The 18,245-nt window shown below is 44.9% G+C and overlaps 1 protein-coding gene across 4 annotated transcripts in view; it reads left to right on the top strand.

Annotated features, from left to right (window-relative positions):
• Positions 1-18,245, top strand: part of FRMD4A (FERM domain containing 4A) — a 355,196-nt gene that overhangs the window by 137,713 nt on the left and 199,238 nt on the right. The window contains exon 1 of one of the 4 annotated variants that reach the window (XM_085083036.1): positions 9,080-9,435. The exons of the other annotated variants lie outside the window; for them this stretch is intronic. Within the exon in view, the coding sequence (XP_084939162.1) occupies positions 9,370-9,435 (66 nt within the window). The 5' untranslated portion in view covers positions 9,080-9,369. Of the gene's footprint in view, positions 1-9,079; positions 9,436-18,245 lie in introns of those variants that run through there. 4 annotated transcript variants of the gene reach the window in all.

Below are 18,245 nucleotides of genomic sequence, written 5' to 3'. Positions count from 1 at the left end.
GGCCATGAGAAACAGCCAAAACAGTATTTTATTTTTGGGGTTCCATAGTTGGAGGATTTTTTTTTTAGCAAATAAAATCATGCTGAGGTTTGATTCATGTTTTTTTAATTCCTCAGAAGTCTGCAGTGTCATTTTCCTGGTTTGGCATCCTAATTCAAAGTGAAATACATAAAGCCAAAAGGAGTGTGTCAAGCAGTTTCTCTAGCTTTCATCATCTATTTTTCCATCAGCAAACGCCATCCCTTTTGAACTGGCTGGCAGTGTGTAAAAAGGAACAGAGGGAAGGGCTTGGTAATCAAATGTTAATGAGATTTTTATTATTGTTTTCAGTGGTATTGGGATAGAACCTTTATGCATATAATAACAGCTAAACATTCAACTACAGAAACTTGTTATTACCAAGCTTGTAACAACTCACTGCAGCACTGCAGTGCCTGGCCTTTAGGACAAATTAACAGCTATCAATACATGCTGACAGCAACTGGATACACACTGTAAGAGGAGCTTTATCTTTACCAAAAAAAGGATATGAAAAAATACGCGAGGATGAGGCACAAGCTGCCGCGGCTCTGCAGACCCCCGCCGCGGGTGCCGGCCGAGCTCAGGGTCTGCACTCCCCTGCCAAAGGTGAGCTGCTGGCACCAGGGTGGAGGTGGGTGCCAGGGGTGTGCTAGGGGATGAGGAGGGCTGGGATGGTGGGGAGAAGTTTAATTGTGGACTTCTGTTGGAGTTTCCCAAAACTGAAATTTTTGATGATGGATAACGGAGGGGGATAACATGAGGTGGGGAGGTGGAGACCCGGTGGGATGAAGTCCTCTGGGACATCCTCTGCCCAGGTGAAATGAAAGGTTGCTTCACTACAGTAAGTCTCTTCAAATTCAGGCTAGAAGAGCAAGAACAGGCCCCAGGGGACGCTGAGAGCGGTCAGTTGGGAGCAGGTTGAAAAACATCCTCACTAATCCCCATCTGTGGTCAGCAGAGGAGCAGGTTTCTGCTCCAGTCTGCCTCTAGAGAAACCTCTTTCTCTCTCTGACACTCTGCAGAGCAGTTGCCTTTACAGGGGGGTTAAGATCACTGAAGATTTCCCTGCTCCCTCTGTCCTCCATCACCTCTACAGCATTATTTTATCCTGTGCATGGTTTAGAGTTTCAGGACATTGCTTCTCCTTGAGTCATCAAACTCTGCTGTCCAACAGCCCATGCGTCACATAACAGGAAACACTGCAAATGTTTCTAAATGCTCAGCTGTACAAAGAGTGCCAGGGAAATACCCTGGAAGTGCCTGAGGATCATTTCTGTGAAGATAAGTTCTGTGAGTGGTGTTGCATGTGAGCTAGAGGAGGAAGGAGGCAAGGGGATGTAGAGTCCAGTGGTTTGAGCACAGGTTGTTATTCTAGTACTTTTAGATGCATTGGGTTCCTCTGTGCCTCTGTGTTTCTTGCTGTGAGTGGCACTTGTGAGCTGAGAGCATCATACCTGCCACAGGCAGGTTAATTCACTTCTGCTGCCAACATACCTGGGAATCTCAGAGTGAGGTGGAGGGATGTCCAGCATTCACTGTAGCAGACATGGGCAATAAACCCGTCGGCAAACACAGGGTGATGGAAATGGCCATGGCAGCCCAAAGCCCCTCTGTGTGCACTCCAGCCACACGGGGAGCAGCGATGGGAGCTGCTGTGTGCATTGCCAGCACTCCAACCCTCTCGCTGTGCCAGACTTTGTAGGAATGCTAAAAGCAGAATTATGAGCATGCATCTCCAGGGTACCGTAAATATCATTTTTAATTAACTGGCAATTCTACAGAGGAGACTTTGTGCAGTTCTGTGAGACATGGGAACAAAGTTCAGCCTGTCCCTGTGACAGAGCTCCAAATTTCCCCTGCACTTTCCCAACCCAACGCCAGCAAACAGATGTGCTCTGTGCCTCCTATTTATTCGCTCCCAAGAAATTAGCACCCCGTTAAGCTACACAATGCAATGCATTTATTTTTATTTCACTGGGCTGCAGCCTTTCAGTGGTAACTCAGCATTACTTCTTACTGGAATCAAATCCAGACTAGCATCAAGGGCTTCTTAAATCAACAGCCTATGAGGGCATGAATTTTGTGCAGCAGAACTAGTGCCTATAACTTAAGATAAAGTAAGATAAAGCAGCTGCCAAGCTGCAAAGTCCAGTGCTTGACTCAGGTCCAAAATGGAATGGACAGAGAGTAAGATTTAATTTCAAAATACCTGAAGCTGGGACTGTGATTTGTTTGCAGACCCATTTTAAAGCAATAAACAGCTATATTTATATCTCCTGAATGTGCCTATTATTTCAAGATCTCACCCACCAAATGAAAGCGACATGACAAAGCAGCACTGTAGGGAGCCAAAAAATGTATAAAAAGAAATTGATCCATTATAGATGCAGTCTCAGGCAAGCTCAGTCTATTTTTAATCATTTTAATAATGCAGCTGATTTGCTACATCAAGGAGGGAAGCTGAAGTGGAATCCCTCAGAGCAAGCTAAATAATAGGCTCATGTGGCTCAGTGGCATCTGGACACCTCTGAGAGTGGGCATGGCTCAGCCATCTCCCAGGGAAATGGTGTCACTGCAGCAACCCTGCCCAGCAGGTCACCTTGAGACATGGGAGACCCCAGAGACAAATTGGGAAATCAAGGGAAGAAATCAGTGGGACATTGAACTGTGGGAAGTGGGATTAGAAAAGGGGAGGGTTTATCAACAGCATTTAAAAGGTGCATTTCTATTGCTGTGATTTGGGCAGGTGGATTGTGATGCAGGCTGCTGCCATGCAAGGCAGATTTGGGCATGCATAGCCAGCCTAGGAGACTCTGATTCCTCCATGTATTCTGTGTTCTCCATGACCACAGCCCTCTTCTCTTGAAAGAGACTAAACCCATCTAAGCCACACCCACTCAACTTATTTGTGCCAAAATGGCTCCTTCATCCTTGGGTGGTTTGTTTGGCCCTGGGGAAAGTCTGGAAGAAAGAAAACTTGAGGTTTCCCTTCCCTTGCCCAGAGTGGCCTTTAAATGAAAGCGCATGTGAGAGGGACAGGAGACAGATGCCTTCTAGCCAAAGGGTGGCTTTTAGAACACCATGCTAAATCATGAAAATACAACAATGTCTTAGCTACAGAGAGTGGTGGGAGGCCATCAAGGAGAGAGGGACCACCCATGAGGAGCAGTGCAGTGGGGACAGTGAAAAAAGTCAGCCAGCAGCAGCTATGCCCAGGAAGAAGATTAGATGTTGGTTGAATATAGTGACAATAAAATGGAAATCATAGCCACATCTTTTTAACTTGAAAGCTGAGTGCTCTGCAGCACCTGGGACTCTTCAGATGCAGGATGATCTGGGACTCCATTTTGCTGACTCTAAGCTTGTTTCATAAAGCAAACAGGAATGTCACTGTTAAAGACTGTAAAAAGGCCAGGACAAGCCTTGGTGCTAAACCTGCCAGGGCAGCAGGACTCTGGTCATCGCTTTCCTCTCTGCAATACCTCAGAGCTGCTGGCATCTCCCATATGGAGACTTCCTTGTAAAAACGTTTGTCTTGTTGTCGTGTGGAAGCAGAATTTTTTCTCCATTATGGAGCCATGTCAGTCCCACTGAGGGCAAGAGGTCAGGAATGGGACTCCCACGCTCATTCTTCATCTGGCAGCACTCGCCAGCCACAGCCTGGCAAACCCCTAGATGGAAGCAGTGGCTCCTCCATCCCATTGCCAGTGAGAGGACTGATGGACATGTGGGATCTCAGCTGGACCACTAGGCAGTCCCAGAGGCGTTGTAGCCCTGCCTGGCAGTGCACTGTGAACCTGCAAGGTTGTCCCACAGATCAGGATGGGGAGATGTTTTTGATGGAAAGGAATGTTTTGCCCTATCCATGTTACTCACCATCATTCTGTAGGTCTCTTCCTCCATTTCTTTTCCCTGTGGACCAAAGAGTCCGCTTTGCTTACTCAATCATTTCTTTATATAAGCCATTTTTTTTACATTTAATCATCTTTATTGCCTTTCCTTGAATCCTGCCCCTCATCTTTATGTCTTTTCTGGAGATAAAGGAATCAAAAGACAGTATTCAAGATGTAAGTGAACCCTGGTTTGATTCAGTGGCATATTAATATTCTTTTTATTTGCCCCTTGGTAAATGTTAATATTTTATTTGCTTATTCCACCACTACTGAGCAATGAACTGATGTTTCATAGAATTATTATAATCCAAATATCTTACTCCTGAGTGAGCCCAGAGCCCATAATCTTATATGTGAAGTTCAGAACATTTTTCCTGCCATGAACATTACTTCACATTTGGCTACATTAAATTTAATTAGCTGTTTTATTGCTCTTTTACTTAGCCTCATCATATCTTTCGGCAGACCCTTGTACTCACTAGCCTGAATACCACAGTGTCACCTGGAAACTGTGCTCCTTCACTATTCTCCCTCTTTCACAGACTGTTAATAGGTAGAGCAATGTGAGTCCTCACCCAGATCCCTGGAGAAAACGAAAATGCCATCTCCCTGCTCATTGCCTTGACTGTATGGATTCAAGGTTTGCAGGATTCCATCTCTGCAGATATATCACAGCCTTCATCAGATGAGGATGTTGCATCTCATCCTGGATCAGAGATTTGAGGTTGGGCCATAGGTTGACGTCCAGCCTTTGATGCAGCATTAGATTAATGAATTCATTGGAAAATTACCACCAAGGACTTCAGCTGACATTGAAAGCTACTGCAGGATGGGGGTGACTTCAGCACCATGAACCAAGGTGAGGGCAGATGGCTGTGCCCTGGGCCAGCTGGAGCCTGAGAGGCTTCACACTCAGCTCCAGATTCAGTGAATTACCACAATCCACCCTGCAGGTGTCAGGTTGATCAGCTCCTATGTCCAGGTTTTTGTGGGGAAGGAAAGACTGGAGATGGAAGGAAGATTTTGGAAGCTGATGGCTCCCTGTCATCCAAGTTTACCAAGAGGATGGAATGTCCCTGTTCACCTTCCCCTAAGAGAACAACTTCATTCTTTGTTGCTCTCAAGAGGAGAAAGCACAAAAAAAACTGTGGAGGAGATAAAAAAAGACTCATCTTCAAATCCTCACCTTGATTTTTTGAAGCAAAAAAGTTCATAAAAGTTCTCTATCATTAGGGTTGAACAACAGCCCAACATGCCACAGCTGAATTGGAGCCCATCCAAGACTTGTGGGATGACAAAGGCACTGCCCCAAATAGACTTTCACCCATATTTGTCACACATGTTCATAATCCACAATTACTGAAGTCTTGCCCCTTGGCTAGAGCAGTGGGGAGACTCAGGATGCCTTTCTTGGTGGCTCCATCACCCAGGAATGATTTTTTGCCTCACAGACAAACAGCCTTCCTGCTCTGCCTACACTCCTCAGCTCCCATCTTTTCAAGCTGAGCTGGCCCAAACATAACATCCTGGGACTAATTAAACTCAGATCAGCTCATTAACCCTTTCTTGTCAACTTTTGGCCTTACACAGTAAACTTTTTGTTCTGTTTTTACACCCCTGTCTTTGTAAATGAGTGGGGCAAATCTTTCCTACCATCACCAATCACCTTCACCCCTGGAGTTCCTCTAAGAAAACAATTCTGGGACCCAGGGTGTCCCCAGATAACATTTCAGCTTTTGAAAAACAGCATATTTTGCTAAAATCTCATTTTGGCAAAAATGCTACAATAGTCTCCTCTTTTGAGCTCTTTTCTGGTATCTTATTCCCAAATGGTCAAGGAAAACTAAGAAGGAAGTGAGGAGAAAATGTGGGTGTAGAAGAACATCCTGTTCTGCACAAATACCCTGGTGTGTTGTCAGATGGATTCTCTGCTTTAAATAGAAAAGGTCTCATGCTTGCAAAGGCCAAAGAAATACATTCTTAGAAGAGATGGAAATAATGATTTAATAAAGAAACTGTTTGGATATACTGCATAAAAGAATCAACCAGGTTAGAGCTTCTCATTGTCATGTGTGATCTCATTTCTGTGTGTACCTGTAATGCACATGCAAAGAGGTTTTGGGAAAAATCCCTGGGGAACTCAGAGAAATTCTTTTTGTTGTTTACTGTATTTGAGAGGCTATCTCCATAAAAAAGGTCAGTTGGGGTAAGCAACATTGAGGCAAAGCTAGAAGAGATCCAGTGGGATAAATTCAGAGCTTTTATGTATTTGAAGAAATTCTTCTGCTTAGATCTGATTCTATGACTCTGGTTTCTTCCATTTGCTTTTTCAAGGGATTGAGTGAAACAGTGTTCTGCACTTTGGTGCTCTTTTTTTTCACCATCAACATCATTTTACCACAGCCATACCAACCGTTTTGGTTATCACTGGAACAAGGTGATTCTTTTTTCTCTTCTCCACATTTTCTGTATTTTAGATTTTTTTTCCCATTGTGCTTTGCTTTGAATCTGAAATTTTATTGCAATTTGAAGGAAAAAAAACGGGAAGAGATATACCCTTGAGTACAAAATGCCCTGCAATGTGGGAGCCAGGAAAATTCCACAGGACTTTCAGCAAAGCAACTTTGCACAGCAACAGCATTTTTAGCCAAACTTCTGACCATCTGTACAGGCAGTTAATATTGATCAGCAGGAGATTTGCTAAACTGAATACTACAACTGCAAGAGCCTGAGAGCTGCTATATTAAATATATTTTTAAAATAATGGAATACCAGGCCATGTAAAGCTGAGCCTGGCTGGGAACCTGGGAATCCATTCATCCTCCTTCCCATCACCTGTGGAGCACGTGGTGTTTTTAGTGCCAGGTGTTTCTTGAGTGGGCATCAGAGAAGCCTTTATGCCTTCCCTTAAGCCATTTTCTTGTGCCTGACACTATTTTCTCCATCAGTTTTGAAATAATCTTGAAGTTCATCTTTGTGAAGACAAAAATGAGCCTGTGTTGGAGTCAAAGAGTCTGTCACATGGACACTGCGTTCTGACCCTGGAAGATGTCTCCTGTTTATCTCTGTAACCAACACAATGCAGCTACAGGGACAGTCAAGGGACACAAGTGACGCTTTCCCTGTGCTATTGCACAGAGAGAGCCTACAGAAAAGGATCTTTAATTTCATATTTCAGTACTTAACACTTCGCCTTTGTGCAATAAATGGGGTGGGGAGGACAGAAGCCATCACATGTTCGATTCCAGTAAAGTTCTTGTTGTGGTCAGACTGGTTGGACAGTAGTTGGGTCAGTTAGAGGTGGACAAATGCATGATTCAGTCCTGCTGGACCACTGCTGGCTAGTCTGACACAGCCCAAACACTGCTTTCTGTGGGCCAGGGAGCTGCAGAAGGACAGTCATGTATCCTTGTACCCAGCCTGGCTGTGTAGAAACCATGGATTCCTGGGATCTCTGAAATTCCACACATGCAGGAGAGAATGAAGGCTTACCAGCAGTCAGGTCTTCTGCAAATACTTCTGAGAGAGCAGAGCAAGTGAAATCCTGTCTACAGTGAGCTCTGTGGCCAAGCACACCAGCTCACTCATTGCCTTACTGCATTATGGTTCCCTGTTTTTTTCTTGTCTTCCCTCCAAACGTATTCCTCTTTGTTTTGATCCATGCTCATTAAAACACCCTCTGCTCACACTGGTGCAGACAGACACTTTGTCAGAGCTTTAATGAAAGGGCAGCATGTGAATGATTAACAGGCTCTTTTGCAGTAGACAAGCTTCCCATGCTGGGCTCATTTCTGGAGCAGTCAACCTATTATCTGATATAGGGCCATGTGTGAATGAGAGTTGGTCCAGCTGGAAAACGAATGACATGTCCTTCTTTGCTGTTGAAACCATCCATCATAACATGTCCCAAATGGTCCATCATGTTGTTGTCTAGTAAAACTCGGCCATCAGAGGCAGCTATGTGTGGATGCTGATGGTATATGTCTGAAAATGTGATTTCAGCTATAACTCTGAGAACATTTAGTTGGAATTCATGACTTAGAGGTCCCTCTAAGCTCCATCAACTCTATCCATCCCACACCATTATAAATTATACTGGTCTTCAGTTTCTGAAGCCTTTAGGGCAGCCTTGAGGATTTTTTTTCCAGGGTCTGGAATACATCACATGCAACATTTCACTCTCAGATTTCAGACTATGTGGGTACATGTCAAACAAATAATACATAGTTTAGCTGAGCAATGTGGAAATCATGAAAGGCAGTTTGATGAACCTGGTACAGTCTAGGATGCAGAAGACTTTGGCACTGATCCTGGCCATATCAAGACTTTCAGGATTTCTCCTTTTTCTGCCTCAGTTTCCTTCCTGGCTGGTTCCAGTTAACATTAGGCAAAGTCCTTGAAGGGAGCCTCCTCTGGGTTTTACTTCAGTTGGGTCGTGTCCATTAGTATCTTCCCACTCCATGTGGAGCTGTGAGAGCTACGGAGTGCTAAGCAAGGAGAAATCTTTTCTCCGTTGAGTTAAGTGGGAGCAGATGTGTGGAGGAACAACAAGCACTTGGGATCATGCTTCAAACTTTCCATAAATACAGCAAAAGGAAGGGTTTAGTCCTGAGAAGTGCTATGGGGACAGGGATGCTGCAGAGCTGAAGGGGTTGAGTGGTGGGAGTATGTGTAAGAAGGGGTGTTTGTGGGGTCAAACCCTGTAGTATTATTTGGGGTTATTCCCCTCCATACGTAATCTCAGCAGTTATGTATGGACTCATACTCCTCCAGTGCCTTGGGGAGTGGATAAGTGGATCTATTAATACTCTTAGGAAAAAATTAGTATCCAAACAACTTTTGTTTCCTTGTTTTTTACACGTCTGTGCTCTCCTCTGTCACTAGCTCCAGCGCAGAGCCTGGTATGCTGTGACAAAGAGCTATTGACAGAGGGCTTGTGTGAATTGGCCCAGCACTGGTCACAGCCAACTTCTGTGGGACCTGCTGCCCCTGTTGTACAATACACTCCAGTGTGCTGGGCCATTTGTGAAAGGTCAGAAATGAACAGAGAAATGGACTGGAGTCAAAAACAAGCAGTCCTATAAATATCAGTCATAGTCAAAGGCAGTTTATTCCATTCCTCCCCTCTCTCTCCCTCTGTGTGTGTCTCTCCCTCCCTCTGTTGTGGTTTCCCAGATATAACTCCATGCTTCTGGCTGGGGAGCTCTGAAAGGAAGGCAGCACACACACTGCAGCTTCTGCTCCCGTCTTGCACACATGGAATAATCCTCAGTCCTGCAAGCAGGACTGACAGCCGGCACGGAGTCCAGGCATCATCTGGACTCTGATGTTAAGTTTTGATTTCTTGGATTTTCCTTATCTGTGAGAAACTCACTTGTGACAGTTTGAGAATTAGATTTGGCCACAGACGCTTTGGATTGCAACTTCTGACAGCTTTCCTCTGTTTGACTTCACAATGACTTTAGCAGCTAAATTAGAGGATATTGAAGTGACGCTGGAGCACCTACTAATGGATGTGTTTGTAAGTAAGCCACAATTTCCTTTTTAAAGTGAGATGCCAATAATGCAGAGGGCAGCATACAAATTTTATGGCATATCCAAAGTGTTACAGTGACTTAATTCCTTTACCTTTCCTGATAAACTGTGTGTAATCCAACTCTACCAGTAAGTTGTGGTTTAGGTATCTCCTGCAAGCCATAGCAGTGTGATATCCAAGACAGGATAGATTTTACACTGCTCTTGTGTATCATCTACAAATTTGATGTGAAAAGGAGGAGAGATTTGGTCAGTCAGAAGAATACCTCTGTAAATCTATTGCATTGACAAAGCATTTAAATAGTGTATTGCTTGACATCAAGTGTCCTTGACTTTAGGATTTTGACAGCTATTAGATAACAGTTTTGACTTTGGGGTTATTTTGTAAGAGATGGAGGAACAAGAAAAATAGTTGTGTTTTCAAGAGAATCCAGTTTATTTCTCCTGGGTGTATCAAATACTTTCAGCCAGTGTTAATCTGGGATTGCTTCCTTGAAACCATCAAAGTTCGGTGAAGCAACATATGCTGTTCTTCTACACATCTGAGATAAGAATCTGTCTGTATCATCTCATTTTAAAGCTTCTTAAAATTATCAAAACATTTCTTGCCTTTTCCAGCACAGCTTGATGGGTTTTGTCTAAAGGTCAAAGATGGTCATGTTTTGGAGGGTTTTTCTGGGAGGAGGAGATGGAAAACAATAATGAGGAGGTGCCACTTCATTTGTCTTTGTGAAAAAACAAAGTCATGCCGAGGTGATCTGTACTCTGTGAACTCAGGCTATAAGAAATAAGATGGCAAGTGACCTTCTGAATTTTCAGAAGAGTTTTTTGGCATCTCTTAAATGGAATATTTCAAATTTCAGGGTCTAGTGATGAGGAATCTTAGGCATCAACCACAAAAGTGAAAAACAGGAGATCTTGCCAGATTTCTAGCCTGTGGTACAGTAATTGAAGTGTCCATCTGTGCTGTGAAATGGATTCAAGTTTCTCTGTGCTGGCATCTCCCATCAGCACTTTGGAAAGTGTCTTGTTCCCTTTCCCAGGCTGCTGAGATAGCCTCTGTGAAAGCCTCTACATAGGGCATGAGATACTGAAATAGTCTTTGGGCTGTAATATCTGAGTTAACCTAATGATTATTTGCCACTCTGGGTTCAACTCCTTTTCCTAGCTCTGAGTACCGTGAATCCCAGAGAAAATCCCTAAGGATTTAAATCCCCGTAACAAGCAAAGATGTAACATCTGCCTCTCATGACCACAGCACTCTGTGAAAGTTATTCTGTGTGGGAAGGAGCCAGTGCTTTCTTTGTTGGAGTATTTGCAAATGTTGTAGGATAAATTTGGCACCACAATTCCTGTTGGTCTATTTGTAGTTCAGCATTGCTTCATTGGCTTGGGTGTTTGACACCTGGGGAACTGAAACCTTCCTGGGGCAGGAGTCATGTAACAGTTTGTGCTTAAAGCATTTTGTCACAAGGTAGCTCCAAGCAGTATCTCAGAGACTGAAAAAATCTAGAAAGCCAGGGCTGACTGAGGCTGAACAATCCTACATGTGTCTGATTGTGTTTGAAGGGCATGGAAAGCCTCCTGCCTTACTGGGAACCACACAGCCCTGTAAGACATAGAATTTGGGAATCGTATCTTCTTGGCTCTTCATGTCCCATTGTTTGTTTTAATGCCTTGATTCCATCCAAATGTGTCTCCTCATGAGTTTTTGGGTTTGGTGTTTGGTGCTTTTTTTGCAATGAGGGTGACAGTTGGCCAAATGAAATGTAGGCCAAGTTCTCCAGAGGTGCAGGTGACCTCACTTTGTGGAACCAGTGGAGCTCTTCTCAGGCTGTGTTTTGAACAGGTCCCTCAAATTTGTAATTCCAGAAACCTAGCGAAACATCCCCAGCTGGGACAGCCCAGTCACAGCTGAGACAATGATGCAGGGACATGTCTGTGCAGTGCCATGCTGTGCCACTGCAGAGCACAGCTGGCTCTGGAGGAGCTGGGGAGTGTGAGCAGCATTGTGCAGGGCACACTGCCATGGTGTCACAGCTGTGTGCTCTGCAGAGCCTGGGGCTGCACAGCCCAGGGGCAGCATGGCCAGGATTCACATCTCGCCTCAGGGCTTGGAATCTCATACAGACTCTATGCAAATCAAGGTTTTGCCTTCTGAGCAACCATGTTCCTACCTAGGAATTTAGGCAGCAAGAATTTCGGATAATCTAGATCAAATGCCAAATGCAGAATCTCCACTAGCAGGCATGATTTTCAGGCTTTACTCATGCATCACCTTGCCTTGCCACTGCGTTTGATCTTAAACCACCTATTCATTTAGCAATGCTAAAAATAACCTCTGGATGTACTGGATACAGAAAAGTAAATATAAAAGTCAATATGAAGGAAGGGCAAAACATCAAGTTCTGGCTGTTACAGAAGCATTCTAGCAGCTGGGTTTTCCCAGGGTCATTAATCCACTACCAAGTGTTTTTCTGCAGCAAGGTGGGTGTTTTAGTGAGGAGCATGGGGCCAGACTGGTGTGGCTGGATGGGCTGAGGGCAGACAGACTGCCAGGTAACAGGACCCCCTGGGAATGATCGTGAAGTCTGCTCCATGCCATGCATCTTCATCTGTGTCAGGTTTATTGCTGAAAGAGCGAAGCCATCTGTCACCGTAATGCTCCTCTTCCAATTCTTTGATGCCCTCCACTGCTGCAAACCAGGTGATTACTTACAAAATTGGGAAATTGTGGTCTATGGAGCCTTGAGCTTCTTTTTTTTTTCCCTCTGAAGAAACTTAGTTTTAATGCTTCTTGGACCTTAGGGGCAGTAACCCATTCCTGGATCAGTGGACCCTGACAAAGCTCACTTTAATAGCTTGTACTAAGCTATCAAGCCCATTTTGTCACAGTGAAAAAAGGTCATAGCAGACAACAAATGAGAAGCAACCACCAATTTCTAACAAAAAGTGAGACATAGCTCAGTTCAGACTAACCCACCTTGATGTAATTTGGTTTCTGCAGTAATGCAGACTGAAGAAAAACTGTAGGATTGGGCCAGTTTTTCTCTGGACAAGGTTTTTAGCTAAAGTCTCCTTCAGGAACTCACCTGGAGTGAATTCAGCAGTTTCACAGGGATGATGGCAAGCCTTGCCAGCAGATATGTTAAACACTTCCTCTGGAAAGCTAATATTACATGAGAACACATTTTTTAAATTATTTTTTCTTTCTTTTTGCTGATACCAGAGATTTGCATCTACATGGCACGAGCTGCCACTTCCTTCCAGGACATGGTATTCTTGTCGCATTGTCATCCTGCTATCAGAGAAGCAGCTGCTGCTGCACTGACACTGCCTTTCCTGAGTTTCCAAAGGGCACTGCAGAGCTTTGCTGGGCTCTGTGAGATGAGATAAAAGGGAAGCCTCCAACATGACATTTCATAATTAGCTGTCATCACCAGCAGGCTGCTGCCGAGCTGTTTGATGAGCTGGGACTTGGCTGGCTGGAGAAAGCTGGACAGGGAGGCAGGGGCCAAAGTATGGGGGTGGTGCAGGGATAAGCTCAGCAGGTCCCTCGAGTGTGCTGCAGGGAAAAGGGAGTCTGGGTATGAAATGAAGGCTCTGAATCCTTGTTTCCCAGCTTGCAAAAGGCATCACTGAGCTAAGCCCTCCTCGCCTCTGGACATGCTAGTTGCTCTTGCACAGTCTGTGAAAGGAGACCTGTGAGGGAAAGCTCATGATCAACCTTGCTGCCTTCCAAGCCTTGCCCTAGGCACAGGTAGAGCAAACCTCCAGGATATGCCATGTCCAGCATGCATGGGGCACTTTGCATGGGATGTCTGGGAGGAGTTGGAAGTGAGAAGGGTTATGGAGCCTGCACCACTGAGAGATGCTTTTCTTTGCATTATGGATGTGGATGGCTTTAGACTTGCTAAAAAGCAGACTTGCAAGCAAGTGGGCTAAGGGATAATAAACCTGTTACAAAAGTGAGCCTGAAGTAGTCAAACATCAGCTGGTCTCTAAAAGGAGACTGAATTCTGAGGATAAGTCATAATGGAGCTGTAGTGGATGTCCCAGGAGAGAAAAAACACCGCTTCAGATGAAGTCTTTGAACCATGAACCCTGTGTGCCTGGCCCACTCCAGAAACCACCTGGAAGACAGCAGGCAATTTATCTTCAGTGGTTCCTGGGGTCTTAGACTCCATGAAAATACATCCTGTCAAATTCACAGCATACTCCCTAGCTCCTTCTACATTCCTGCAAACATCAATTTCCACAGCTGGCTCCTCAGGCTTCCTCCCACCACACTCCACAGAAAAATATATACATATGTGTATGTGCATGTTTGTCTATATATGCACATATAAATTTGTTAAATATATTTTTAAATATCTATATCTCTATATATAGCATATACATGTATATACATGAGACTATCTGATGAAATTATATTTGTGAGGGCTTTATGGCATGGAGAGGTGCTGTGATTGCTTTGCCCTGGGTGCATGTAGCAATCCAGATTTGCCATGCTCCAGCCTCCTCCATCACCCTGAGAAACAGCTGCTCTTCTCCCTCGCCATGCTGTCAGGTCCTGGCACAGTTAACAACAAAATAGCAAGGCCATGTATCTCAGTCAGAGGAAATTACCTGCGATGAACTGGAATTAAGGTGTGAGTCAAACTCCTGTATCCAGACAGATCTGAAACTGGATATTTGAAAGACAGGGACTCAAATGCTAAGACTGAAGAGTCTGGAACGAAGGTCAGGTGCCTTGGCCAGTGGCACCACAGGAGACAGAGTTCCCTGATGGCTTTGGCAATGGGGATGGCACTGTGAGGTGGACAAGGCCATCATGTCCTGTCAAGGATTTGGAGTGGTGGCTACCAATACCCATGTACACCAGCTCTTAAAACTAAGCTATGAAAAGAAGGGCATTTAGTTAACCTGCCTTTTTATTAATAGTAGTGAAGTAGAAATAAAATCAGCATTGATAATTTTTCATGTTACAGATAGAGAAACTGAGACAGAGGGGTATGGAGCCATTTAAACAGTGCCCTCCTCCATCTTCCCACTTGGAAAGGAGTAGAAATACAACTTCCAGAAGTCCACTTTGCTGATTTGTTTCCTCTGCAGTGCAAGACTCCACACAATCACAGAATAATCCAACCATCAGTGTCTCTCTGATGTCAAGGATGAAGTGTGACTTTGGATTTAGTCCTAGCATGCTCTGGCATAGATAACTGTGAAATTTGTCCATTTTTTGGGCAATTAGACCATTAACCTTCCTACTTTCTCATGCCATCAACACTAGTAGACAGTAGACATCCTCATAGCTGGGACTGAGGACAATCTGGAGGCAGGAGAGGTGCAGGAGGATGATTGTGTTGAACTTGCTTCAGCCACCATTTGCACTGTGAGCCCTACACACAGCAATCCCCATCCCTGCTGCAATCAAACAAACATTCTTGCTGTTGCTATCGACTCTGGGTGTCTGTGTTACATTCTTTTTAATAACCATTGCAGTAATGAGACATTATCAACATGTAAAGTGATCCATTAACCTCTACAGCAGCAATAAATTGTGTGGCTTTGCCAGGCTGCCAGGGCTTGCTAATCGAAGAGCAAGAAGCGAGTTTGTACACAGAGCAGTCACAAATCATACATAATGCAGAAGTGTGGGTGCTAACCTCACCCCCTGCAACATAATGGGAATTTCCATGTGTTTATTTTTCTGAGAAATTGGTTCTTTGAAGCAGCCCCTAATGAGTTTCTCTCTAGCAACAACAGCATCCCCCAGTTTCTCCTCAGCATCCAGTTTGAAGGAGATTTAAAGCTTCACCCTCCACCACTGGAGTCAGCATGAGTTTTGCCAGTGCAGAGGATAGAAGCAGAATCAGCCCCCTTGACCTGCAGTAAAAGCTGAGGTTGCTTAGCAGAATTGTGCCATTAAAGAGATCTAATTAGGTAGCTTGCCTCAGGTTTTGTTTAGGCACTTCTGAAACTGAGAAATGAAAAATAATAATACCAGGTCTTCCCGATGAATGATGTAGTCCTGTATGATATCTTAACCAGCTAATAACATCAGGTGCTTACAGACAGTTCTGAAAGAGGGCAAATGCATAACCACAATCCCCACAGTTACCTTCCAACCACCAGTTCTTTGTACTCAGGGGTTCCACAACCCAGAAGTAGTGCCTTCAAATTTAGCAGCCCACAGTAGATGGCCTTTTATGAATTTGTTGAGTCATTTTCCGAGCCCAGCCCAGGAATCTGAGTTGCCAGGCACAGCTGCCATGGACAGTCCTGGAGCAGAACACAAGGTAGTGAAATACAGCTACCAAGGGACACAGGAGAACCTCTGAGAGCTGGCAAGGCACACCAAGAGTGGCCAGTAGTCATGCTTGTTTTGTGGGGAGACATTGACACTGTCAGGTACCATTCAGTCCCCACTAAAGTAAGCAGCTGAAGCAGGTCTGGTATCTCAAACTTTGCCAGTGAGCATTTTTTTCCAGCCATGACAAAAGGACTCCAGGTGACAAGCTCACATAAAGGGACCAAAGTCAGGAGAAATAAAGGCCACTTCAGGTGTCTCCTTCAGCTGGGGTAGAGTGTTGTATGAATATATAGGAATTAGAGGGAGAGACTTCAGGATTCCAAGACTAAAGATCCAGAGAATCAAACTTTTCATATTTCTGCATCTGTCCAGAAAATACATACAAAAGACAGCCAAGCTGGGTTTGTATTTTGGCAATGTTAGTAGATCCTCTTTCAGCTTTATGCAGAGTTTTCTCCTCACTTGGAGAAAAGTCATCATTATTCCATGTCTGTGAGACCTCAACTACAAAACAAAATTTGCCCGAGAAGCTGTTTACCAAGTCTGGCAAAACTTAAGAAAACTCCTTGTAACATCTCTCAGGGGTCTTCTGCTTCCCTCCTTTCTTTAGGGACATGTTGGTCTCTTTGCTATTCATGTGGCTTTCTCTTGGGGCAACACAGCTCTCTCTCCTTCCCTCACACAGTCACATATGCTTTCCCACAATATATTAAGATTAATCAAAGCAGTGTAGCAAGGATGAAGTTTTAAAAGAGAGAAAATTGCACAGAACAAAGAAGCATTTATCTTCACAGTGTTTGACATAGTCCATATGTCACATATCCTGTTAAGGCTTAAATGGAGCTCAAGGCTGAGTACCCTCCATGCCATGCTGAGCAAACTCTTATTTCTTCAGGAATTGAAGCAAATCAGCAGTGCTAAGCACTCCACAGGAACAGCCTGCTCACGTTTTAAGATTTGATACTGAGATTCACCAAGTGTTTGCACACTCCTTGCAGTCACCAGGATTTACAAAGGCTTTTGACCAGGTCCCCAGCAGAAATATTGCAGAGTCATCCCCCAGCTAAGAGCATGCCTGCTATTGTGTGCATCACACCCCGCCTCTGCTGCACAGCCACCATGTGGGAATGTGGTATTGTTGCCAAATATCTCTTCCTTTGTTTATATTAGCCCTGGAAGTCAGAGGTGGCCCCTTCGATCCTTCTGTGATGTTTACAGGGGCGTGTCTCCAGGGCAATGGGGTCAGGCGAGTTCCCTCCCTAATTAATTACTGTCTCTCTGAGTTATGTGGGAAAAGAGCTGACCTGCCAGCACACTAAAACCCAGGGGAAATGTCCTTCCATCTAGCAGAGTTCCTGCTTGCTATCTGCTGCTGTTCTTCTGGACAGGGATTTCCAGGAGCCCATCTGCCTGGATGCTCTGGGACCACTTTCCCTAGCAAGGACCCCACAGAGGTCAGTGGATGCAGAGCAGAACTGGAGGTGGGATGGAGGCTGCTCTGGGAGAGCCGGCCTGGTGGCAGGAGGGGAGCAGGAAGGGTGCAGGTTGCTCTGTCCTCTTTCCTGAGGACATTTCTTGGGGTGTCTACACCTGTGCCATGATTTCCAGCAGGGGTTGTGCCAAGAACTTGCTGGCTTGGTAGGCACAGCAGCTGATGGGTCTAAGGGCTTGGCTAGGTGCAGCCTCAGCAGGTGACATCCTGGGCTTCACTGCCAGCCTTTCCCCACAACACTCAAGGCTGAGGTACACAAAGCAACTGATGAGCAGCCATGTGGATATTTATGCTGGAACACCACTGAATGAGGACATTTAGGAACACCAGACATGACATTCTGTGTTAACCTACAGCAACGTGCATCAGATATGAACTTCTGAGAGTCCAGAAGGGCTTGGTTCTGGGTTTCTGTTTAGGCTTATGCTAGTCAGACCCACTAAGATATCTGTAAACTGCAGATGGTTAAACAACCGTGCTGCAGCATGAGGTAAATTTGTGACAGGAGCCCAAATTCCCTGTGGTCTTTGTTGGTACAAGTGATGGACACATTGCACGTGCAGTCCAACACCATGTTGATCTCTGCATGACCCGGAGCACTCAAACAGAGTGAAACAAAGCATGAATCTCTGTTCAAGTGTGGGGCTGACCTTCTATTCAGCCTGGGTAGCTGCTACCAGCAAAGGCACTGCTTGTGCAGTGGGGACAGGGACAGGATAGTCCATGTGGCCCCCAATGTGACACAGCCCTGCCACACACAGGGGAAGCCCCCAGGCTTTCTGTGGCTGGGGACCACAAACAGCCTCTCTCTCTCAGCCCTGCAAACTGCTGGGTTATTGCCAGCTCTGATGGAAAAGACTCTTATGGGAATGGAGCTGCACCCAGTGTGTTTTCACACATCCGTCCCCAGGCTAGAGCGATCATAACATTTCTCTGTAAAACACCATGTAAGACTGGAAAATTGTTTAGCTTTTTTTAAATTAAAGGC

The sequence above is a fragment of the Lichenostomus cassidix genome, chromosome 1Aa (assembly GCF_008360975.1).
Source record: "Lichenostomus cassidix isolate B80296 chromosome 1Aa, HeHo_3.0, whole genome shotgun sequence".
NCBI lineage: Eukaryota > Metazoa > Chordata > Aves > Passeriformes > Meliphagidae > Lichenostomus > Lichenostomus cassidix.
This window is presented reverse-complemented; position numbering and strand designations above follow the sequence as displayed.